At 31.9% G+C, this 10,510-nt stretch overlaps 2 protein-coding genes across 3 annotated transcripts in view; both read left to right on the top strand.

The window, feature by feature from the left end:
* The window catches only part of LOC122272569 (uncharacterized), a 568,266-nt gene that overhangs the window by 316,662 nt on the left and 241,094 nt on the right, over nucleotides 1–10,510 (top strand). The gene's annotated exons all lie outside the window — the stretch shown is intronic.
* Nucleotides 2–9,141, top strand: LOC107447302 (BTB/POZ domain-containing protein 3). 2 transcript variants are annotated; one of them, XM_016062176.4, is made up of 3 exons: nucleotides 2–214; nucleotides 3,530–3,796; nucleotides 5,228–9,141. In XM_016062176.4, the coding sequence occupies exons 2-3, from the start codon at nucleotides 3,546–3,548 to the stop codon at nucleotides 6,231–6,233; spliced, it is 1,257 nt and encodes a 418-aa protein (XP_015917662.1). In that variant the 5' UTR covers nucleotides 2–214; nucleotides 3,530–3,545; the 3' UTR covers nucleotides 6,234–9,141. The 2 variants fall into 2 exon arrangements, with proteins under 2 accessions (XP_015917662.1, XP_071041458.1); XM_071185357.1 differs by lacking the exon at nucleotides 2–214 and adding an exon at nucleotides 255–377.

Below are 10,510 nucleotides of genomic sequence, written 5' to 3'. Positions count from 1 at the left end.
ACAGTGAATTATATCTGAATATTAAAACAAGTGTTGTTTATTTGGAACTTTTTAAATTGGGTTAGCAATATGCAGTAGATTGTTAAATATACAAAGATGAGTAGCTCGTAGCTGATTGTTGTGGCAATAAATTTGTTGTTTGTCTGTGTGTTAAGCCTTATGTCAAAGTATCAAAAACAAACAGTAAACAAAGTATATTTATTCTTATCAGTTAGTAAGTTATGTTTTGATTTATAAGTGCTAAAATTTCTTTCCATTTTTCTTATTCTTAAATGTGTTTTTATGATGATTAATATGTAATTTTCTTACTTGACATGTACAGTTAATTATTTTAAATAAATAGACGAATAAGAAGTGTTATTTTTTGCTGTTTCTACGTAAGTTCTCTTCAAAAGAATATTAAATAAATATAATTTTTTTTTGCTCATACTCATAGTAGGAAAAACGTAACTGGTAATAGGTTCTGAAAAAAAAAACATCACAGAAAGGGACCAACTCGAAAGGTATAACTTGTAACAAATTTAAGCTCATAACAAGTTTTTTTTTTTTTTAAATTTGCACGTTTAAAATCTATTTGGCGACTGTAGTTGGCGTAACAAATCTAACTAAGAAAATATCCCAACTCTATAATTGATTGATGATTTGAAATTTTATAGGTAATTATATTTATGACTAATTTATATTAACTATTAATTATTTATGCACTAAACTTTTAATTTTTTAGCAATTGTTTCAGTCTAAAAAGGGTTTTCGACATGCCTTGGACATTAGGGGACAGGGACAGGGATTTTTGATCTTAAAACCCTCTATTGTCCGAAACTTGCCAAACCTAGACTTATCTGGGTTACAGTTCACTTGCTGTCAGACTTGCTGTTGGAGATTACTATGTAACGCAAATGCGGGTTAGTTCCATCTAAAAGTCCTCCACAAGAGCAAATTTCTTCTAATACTTGATCCAGTAGTTCCCTTGTGATCTGGATTGGGTTCGAAATTACAAGGCTATAGAGTTGAACATTGGTAGTCGAAATCCCAAAAAATTGGGTTTGCTGTTTAACAATGGTTATAAAAGAAAAGAAAATCGCCAAAATGCTTAATTTAAGCTTGTTATTTTTTTTTTTAAAAAAGCAAGCCCATTTGTCTTTTGAGTTTGTCCTTTTCTGTGATGTTTTTTTAAATTTTTTTTAAAGTTTCTCGAGGGCCGCTGCCGGGAATTTGCCAAGACTCAGTGATTAAGCAGCCCCAGTTCACAATACGGAGATCTCTCCACTTATCCATTTTCGTAAAAATAGTAATTTCAAAGTGTAATACAAATAGAATCTGTTTTTATGGTTTTGTTTAAAATCAATGTAACCAAACGAGCAACTTGTTCTGTATTTGTGAAAAATGTATTTGTAATTTTCTGAATCTAAAATTAATGTAAAATTCTGCCAGGGTTGAAATACTATAGTATTTCACATATAGTAGAGCAGGACATTGCATGTGAAAAAAATACTATGTTTTTCTATGAGTTACATTTTTAAAATTATAAATTATGTCCATGACTCTGTGGTTCATAGAAAAAAATTTGTAAAAGATCCATTTGCAAAATAAAAAATATATATTGCATCAAGTCCATTTTGTACTTTGGGATTATCCCGTCGATCTTGCAACATTCGTGAAAAATGTGCAAATCCTTTAGTGCCATCACAGGCTATGAGTGCACACTTCCCTCATATAATTGTTCCAATCAACAATTGTCTTTCCTATCAAATCCAGCTGTTTTTCTTCCCATTCAATTCATGTTAATTCTTGCAACCAGTAGTAAATAAGCCGGTGGGCAGTCAGGAACGGGAGTTTTGAGCCCTCCAATCAAGGGCCTTTCGAATAGCTACTCGTTTATCACACCCCTTTACATTGCTTATTGTGGACATTGCACACTTTTTTTTGGGAGAAATTATCCGATCCTCTTAAAAATATGCCGCTGCACTGCCTTCAATGCTAGGCAAATCCAAAATTTGAATAATTTTACAACAGGGTAAAAAAACAACAACAGTGTATTTAAACAGGCTAGACAAAACTTATTCGCATAGTCAAGGAATACACAGTAAACATAATAACCTTTTCGGTTATTGGTATAGGACTCATAGGAGCTATCTTATAGCAGGGTTTCAAAAAACCCACCTACCCAGTAAAACCCACCCTAAAGTGGGTTTTTCTAAAATTGATTTCTTCTTTATGTTCTGTTATATTAAAGAGCTATTCTATTGAAATATATTTGTAGTCTAGCTTAAAAAAAGAACCCATGGAAGAAAAACTAATAGCAATTTAAAAAGAAAATTATTTGTGGAATTCATGAAGAAAAATGTATAGGTTTCGTATTAAAAAAAAAACAGAATAATCTGACTATAAATCATTCTACAATAAAAGTTATTTCATAAGGATTTTAATTCAAAATAAACACAGACAGAGGAAAAACATAAATCGATTAGGTTATCAGTGTTATACTTCTTCAATCTTAAATACTTATGTATTTTAACGCTTTTTGTACACCCAGTCTATTTCTCAATTTTGACCAAACCAGTCCACGTGTAGAAAATACTTGTTCCAGTGATGTCGAACTAGCTGGATATTTGCCTAGGGCAACCATAAAGTTGCAAAAATCTGTCATGTCTCTATCATTAACATGTATTTCAACCAATTTCCACTACTGCAGTGTTTCCTAAAGTGTGGTACCCGTACCCCCAAGGGTACAGGCACAGTTTAGCCGTGCGCGTTCTTATGGGAAATATCTTGTAACAAACGAAAATTTAAATTTTTTATTTATTTAAAAACAAAGCAAGCTATGAAAATTTACGATTACATATTTTTCTATTGGTTATTTTTAGCAGAGTTAACAGTTAATAATTAGTGGTGTCAACAGCCAGTAACTTTTACTTTTGTGCAATTTTTTTTCTTGTTAAAAATACATTTATTTTTTATTAGTGGTACACACCGTTACGAAATATTTAGAAAGGGTATGCAAAAGTCATAAGTTTGGGAAACACTGCACTACTGTGATGTACTGATTGTACATTCAGACTTTTGCACCAATTTGTTTGTATTAATTAAAAATTACACTTTAATTACCTATTGTTAAGTTAATTCATAAAATTAAACTTAATTATTAATCTAAGCTTATTTAAAATAAGGTACTTATCCTTACCCTCTCTTTTGAAGAGATAAAACATGAAAAAGCCCAAAAACCCCACCCAGGTTGAGTATTTCTGGAAAAACCCAAGTTTTTTGCAACCTTGCTTTATAGCAAAAATGATGGACGGGATAATACCAAAGTACGAAAATGGCCGAAGATATAATCCCAAAGTATACTGTCCATTTTTAAGATAAAATATTTTGTAAAGACGAATTGAAAAAAAATATTTTTTATTGAAAAAAAAGCTTTTTTTTTCTTCCAACTTGCCTTTTTTAACAGTCAGTTCATAATGAAAATTTTATATTCTACCTTAATACAACTGATTAATAAAGTTGGTTTAATTGTTCTTATTTTTTTCAGTTACCTAATTTATAAGATGAATATGTTACCGAATGCATCCTACTCGGGTGCAGGTGAACATTTATTCAAGTCAGAAGAGTTCAGTGATTTGACTATAATTGTTAAGAGTAATAATGGAGGTCGTTGGCGTTTTCCTGCTCATAAGTTGATTTTGTCTTCTCAAAGTCCCGTGTTTCGACTTATGCTAGAAAATGAATTCTGCGAAAGAAAGAACGGAGAAGTTGTCATTGAAGATATTGAACCTCACATTGTGGAAATGTTGCTAATGTAAGAAATTTTTATTAATGATATGAACAGAGTTGATGCAATTTAAATCCATTGATTTAACTTTTAAATCATTGATTTGAATGAAATGTGTATTTTTCTAAAAAAATCACTAATTTACACCGTCTGAAAAAAAGTATTAATAAGGGGTGATTGTATTCTGGGTGTAGCCCGGAATTCCATTTTTTCCATGATGCGTAGCTTTTTTAAAAAATGTTCTTAACTATGCTTTTTTTTCGGTTCGACCCTTAAAAGTGGTTTTTTATTGAGTGCTTTTAAAAAGTGCTTAATTTTCTGTTTTTGAAAATGAGTTTTTTTTCTTTATTATGTCGATTTTCGCCACACATTAGGCGAAAGCGTAGTTTTCTCATTTTTCTTTTCAGCGTTTTCACAATTCATTCTACCATAGTCCATTTTGCCATACCATCCGTCCATAGCGTGTGAAAGCGAAAATCATTTTACTTGTTTGATGTAATTCTTGGGAGTTCGCGTGTGTGTCGCATGAGCCGAGTTCGGTGATATTCCTGCATTTTCATGTGCAACTCTGCTGCATTTTGCAAGATATTCACAATTTCAGGGTTCATTTTCCACCCTCTGATATCGAACCGAAAAATCTCTTGATCATTTTATAATGGCTAATATAATCAAGAAAAGAGTTCTTTGTCAGAAATTAGTTATTTTATCATGATCATGTGAAGTCTTTGGATTTTGTTAAATAGTAACGTTATAGTTTGTTAATGTAAATAAGTAGTTTGTAAATAAGTACTTAAAAATATTTTTTGAGTGATTATAAAAGTACTCAAAAGGTGCTTATTCAGGGCTCCCACAATCCTTAAAAGTCCTTAAAGACTGCTTAATTTTTATTTTGGAAAATAACGGCCGTTAAAAGTATTTAATTTTGGTTTAATGTTTTCAAAAGTCCTTTATTTTTTAGTATCACTATGGTTGATGGAGCAATTTTTCAGTTCAATATTTTAAAACAAAAAGTCGTTCGTTTATCTTTTAGAATTAGACTGCATCGAGGGTAAAGCATTTTGGAGGGACAAATATTAATGTGTGTGTGTGTGGGGGGGGGGAATACGGACAAGGCGACGATTTTATTAATATATTCTGGTTCTTTTATTAATATATTCTGCCCTTTGCCTAGAATGACACTCTATGAGGAGAGTGAAGCATTCTAAAAGAAAAGAATAGTGTGGACAAGGGGAATACTGCACATGGAAGAGATAGTGCTTTTTTTTTGGCCCCTGATCATTAAAATCTAGACGTCCGAATATAGGTCCCTCGATGCATGTTCATATAGGAAAAATATTGAACCCTATGGGGGCCAAGGTGAAATAATTGTTGCTAGGGTTGTTTAGTATTTATGTTTACAATAGGTATGAAGTCGTTTGCCTCGTTTCAATATCTAAATTTATTATATTTATTTTGCAGGTATGTTTACTGTGGTAAATCAGTTCTTGAAAATTGGCTTGACGCTCGAGATTTATTATGCGCCGCCCACAAATATCAAATAGATCCCTTGGTTAATTATTGTGCCCGCTTTCTGGAGAGCGTCATCACCATCAATAATGTGTGTAACATCTACAACGACGCTTGTTTGTATTCGCTGATATCCCTCAAAGAAAAAGCACTGAAGCTGATATTAGACGCTGGTTTCATTTTACTCAGAAGCAAGTCGTTTGAAAGACTCAGTTGCGAGGCCGTCATGGAAATAATCACCAGCCGCGAACTGAACATCGACAGCGAGCTCATGGTGTTCGAAGCCTTGTTGAGGTGGGCCCCGATACAGTGTTGCCGATTAAATATCCCGGTGAGCGAAGAAAACATTTTAAAAGAGTTGACACCATTCTTGAAGTACGTGTGTTTCGACGACATGTCGGATACGGAAAAGAGCGCTCTGCCGTCTGCCGTTCTGTCCTGCGTCAAGCCGAACAACCGGAACCGGGTCACCTACCACGTCAACGATTCTTTGCTGAGCTACTCTTATTTTTTCAATTTCCATACCGAACAGTTGGGGCCCTGTTTGGAAGACCAATTGAATTGCATGCGTTTTTCCTTGGATACTTCGAAATATTTGCTCGGATTGAAGTTCATTGTCATCGTGCCTCACATTCCCGAACACTTGACGCTTGTCCTCGTGAAAGAATGCGCCAGCACCTCGTACAATGCCGTCATCGTGAATTTGGCCCGTGCAGTTTGGAAAGAAGCTCTGCAGGTGAATGACTGCATGCGGTGGGAAACAAAAGTCCTCCTCCGCCAACCCTGTGCCATCGAGAAATGCAGTGTGTTCAAATTGTACATAGAGACGAACATTCCCAATCTCATTGTTCCTAAGACAAGTTTAATCAACAAGTCGTTGTCTACAGACTGTGGTGTTGTTAATCTTTCCCTTCACAGTGATTCGATTTGGGGTATTAAAAATCTTATTTTCATTTAATAATTTATTTGAGCTACATAATTGTGTTCCTGTGGACATTTTTTTTTTGTTGAAATCATTAATAACTGAAAGTTAGCTTCAAGTACTGCACCAGGACATTGAATTAATAACATAATTGATATTAAGACAGATGCTTCTTAACCCATTCAGGGATTGTTGTACTCAAGGGGTACCTGACACAAAAACTATGTGTTGCAATTCGTATTCACATGGTTTGAAAATCGTGCATCGCAATTTCTTTTCACATGGTTTTAAAAATCCAATATTGCTATTTGCATTATTGTGTTTTTAAAATCCGATATCACAATTCATACTCGTGCGAGTTTTAAATCTAAGGCTGAGATTCATATTCACGTGTTTTAAATATCTAAGACCGAGATTCATATTCACACGTTTTGAAAATCCGATATTGCAATTCGTATTCACACGTTTGTGATATCAAACATTGTGATATTTTTATACATGACTTAAAACCTACACATTGCAATTCGTATTTACGTGATCTAGGGATTCGTATTTGAATGATTTAAGAATTCAATATTGCTAGTTGTATTTTCACATTTTTTAAAATCCAATATCACGATTCATACTCGTGCGAATTTAAAGTCTAATATCGCGATTCTTGTTAGAAGTAAGCTTCTTGAACTACTTACTCTAAAGGTGTGATATATTTTGCGTTAGAAGGTAATTTAGTTATAAATGTTAGTTTAAAAAATTATATTGCATTTGAAATATTTATGGTATAAAAATTTTCAGAGTTTTTCACTTAGTGCCACAATTACCCCTGCCCATTTTGGCCAAGCATTGAAATTTTATAAAATGTGATATTGTTTTCATTGAAATATGCTTACATTAAACTAGTTGAGACACAAAAAAATTTTGTGTATGAAAAATTATATTTTATTTAAGAAATAAAATTATGTGTATTGGCCCTGTGGCAGAATTTTTTCTGGTTTTCTGCCACAAACTTCCCTAGCACTAATATTTTGCTTTAAGATACTTTTAATTATAGCAATTACTAATTTAAAATAATAGATACATTGTGTTTACAGAATAAATTATAAAATAAAAATGAATTTTAAAAGTTATATATTTTTATTTCTAATATTATAGGCGATATTCCTGAATTTTGTAGGCGGAAAAAATGCACTAATCACTTCCTCTTTCGAATTTTGTGAATCATCACAAATTAAAATTCATAAATACATTAAACAATAATAATAAGTTCAAATTCGTACATAAATTAAAAATCGTAAAGTCTGCGCAGCGACTCACAAAATCAAGATTGACTCCTAAATCACGTGAGTAAGACTGTTTAAAAAATAAATACTCAAATATATGTATGTAAAACATGATGTTCTTTAAAGAAAAAATGAAAGCAAGAACATCATTTCCAGATCGAAATATCATATAAACTTTTGCGAACTATTTTTAATTTTATATTATTAATTAGAAATTCTAGCTGAAGCCAGTCATTACCGATTTTTTTCAAAAATCTCAGGTGAGAAACGAAAAGGAAAAAAAATCGAAAAATAATGCAGAAAAGAAGACCAAACTTTTTCCCTTCCCGAATGAAAAATTCTTCTGCAAAATTGTAACGTTCTGTGACAATGTTGCCATGGGCGTATAGGCACCATTCAAGTCAGTGAGCAAACCATTTAGTTGTTTTTTTTTTAATAAAATTTGTTGTATAATTTTTTTTTATTTACTAACTTGTAACTTTAATCTCTCATAAAAACATATGATAAATCTCAAAATGAATAACTATACATTTTCAAAAAGCATCATTTGTCAATAACTGTTTTAAGTTAAAAAACTTGAGTAGATATTTCTCAACAGAAAGTGTTTACATCCAATTGAATTATAAATAATTTATCGATGTCTTAAGAACCCCTGACTACAGCAAAGAAATAAAATTAGTGAAAAATATACGTTACAGTGTTAATAAAAACATATTTATTGAAATGGTGTAGTTGCGCAAGCTTGGTCGAAAATGGGTTAATCAGTAGGACACACAGTCAAGTCTTCCTACATATTCTTAGCATGCCACCTGATAAGACTTAATTCTAATTCTAAAGTACTGGAGAGCCTGCAAAAGAATGAAAAAATCTTCTACGGAAGACCCACTGTGAGCTGTTGTGCCACCAATGATGATGATGAATCGTTGAGGTTAAAAACAAATTTGGATTTATGAAGATATTGCTGCAGATCTCCATAAATTCTGCTCTCTACGTCATAAAATTAAAAAAAAGAGTTCATTTATTTTTAATGCTGTTTAATTTTTAAGAAAATAATCTCATTTAAAAATAGAATAATTCATATTATTTTGCCAGGTTGAAAGAATGCAATATATTTATGTTAAATTTGGTTCGTATACAGATATTTAAAGCCGTATATATGCAGCTTTATAATATGTCTTAACAAAAAAAAGTTTTTTTTTTTTTTTTTAAAGAAGTGTTCTGGTACCTCAAATTAATAAACACTTTTTAACTCTGCATAGATTGCGGGGTTAACCTAAAGTATTTTGCAGGTTTAAAAGCACTGTATAGAGAGATTTACCACCTACAAAGCTGGGTTACATGCGTCAGAATACATACACTCACTAAGTTAAAAAAAATTCATCTCATACAGTAATATGATGTTTGGTATATTGTATTTTCTTTAAGTTGTTATACGTAAATTATAAAATTGTATTAGTTTTGTTTATTTATGTAGTTTGAATGTTTTATTAATTATACTGTCTCCATTAAGTTTCATCACATATAAATTATAAAATTATACTTGTTTATTTATGTTTGGGATACAGCATCTTCATTAAGTTTATCATTTTTAAATTATAAAATTGTATCAGTTATGTATATTTTGTTTCGAATACATTTTCTTCATAAAGTTTATTTTATAAAATTTATCAGTTGTGTTCATTTATCTTTAGTATAGAGTACTTTAGAAAACTACTCACGATATAATTTACTGTGCATAAGCTGCAAGTATATAGAAATTATAAAATAAGTTAAAAATATAGAGAAAACATGGGAAACATTAAAGATTGTGAAAAGAAAATACGAAAAATTGTTTTTAAAAAAAAGTACATTAAAAAGCGGGAAAATGAATGAGTTTTAAATGAGTTGTGTTGTATTTTTCAAAATTTTTTTGTTTTTTAAAGCAGAAGGCTACGCATAGACTATTTCAGTAATATTTGGTTCTAATGCTACAATCGATTTTAAATAAGAATAATTAATATTTGCTATAATGAACTACGTAGAGAAAGTAATTGAACTCTCAATTTCTTTTTGTTTATAAACTCTCATACTTATTCTGATACTGAATTTTCTTTGGCCTCTTTTTTTTGCTTTTATTTACGATGTGAATCACATTTAATTTAAATCAAACACTAATTTACGTAAATTTAAATATGCGTAAAATTTCCTTATTAAGTAATAATTGTTTGAAATTTAAAATTTTATTGAAATTAGGACAATTATATTAATAAAATTTATTACGTAAAATTTATCTTTTTCAAAAGGAACAAAAAGTCAAACATATTTTTAATTGCTGTTTAACTTTACTTGTAATAACGCTGTAAGTAAAAACGAAAATAGAACGTTTTTATAAATTTCGAGAATACAGTAAGAATGCTGTATGAACAATGGCGGACTAAGGCTAAAGCCGGCTTTAGGCAACATTATAATTCCGGGTTAAACTGTGCTACCGTAAAGTGCTCAACTTCGTGTGCAGGTCGTTGAGCTACCTAAGCGGGGGTGCCATCCCCTCTGCAGAGGATCAAAATTGTGATGGCATGTCTTCGGACCATCCTCAGCGATGTTTTCCAGAACGTCGCCAATAGCTCATTGTGCAGCTCTAGTGCGACGTAAATGAACAAACCAAACCTACTACAAGTGGAATTCGCAATTTTAATTTTATAATTCGAATACATCAGGAAGTTGAGAAATCCAAAGAAAAACCTGTGTTTTGCACCTAACACAAAGAGTAAATTAAAAACAATTAGAATATTTTAAATTGTCTTATATTGTTAGTGTCCCGCAGTGGACTGATCGTTAAGACACGGTTCACCGAAGTCAAGCATCACTGGCTGCGGGTGGGTGACCACTCGGATCAGTCTGCGTAGGGACTGAGGGTGTGCGGTATTGGTCCTCGTTAAACTGTGCTACCGTAAAGTGCTCAACTTCGCGTGCAGGTCGTTGAGCTACCGAAGCGGGGGTGCCATCCCCTCTGCAGAGGATCAAAATTGTGATGGCATGTCTTCGGATCATCCTCAG

Source organism: Parasteatoda tepidariorum, chromosome 9 (assembly GCF_043381705.1).
Source record: "Parasteatoda tepidariorum isolate YZ-2023 chromosome 9, CAS_Ptep_4.0, whole genome shotgun sequence".
In the NCBI taxonomy this organism is placed as follows: Eukaryota; Metazoa; Arthropoda; class Arachnida; order Araneae; family Theridiidae; genus Parasteatoda; species Parasteatoda tepidariorum.
This window is presented reverse-complemented; position numbering and strand designations above follow the sequence as displayed.

Bases quoted from the DNA above. Each gene is read 5' to 3' on its own strand.
- LOC107447302 (XM_016062176.4), top strand. From the start codon at position 3,546: ATGAATATGTTACCGAATGCATCCTACTCGGGTGCAGGTGAACATTTA. The intron at 3,797-5,227 runs GTAAGAAATTTT...TTTATTTTGCAG, and splicing joins ATTGTGGAAATGTTGCTAAT to GTATGTTTACTGTGGTAAAT.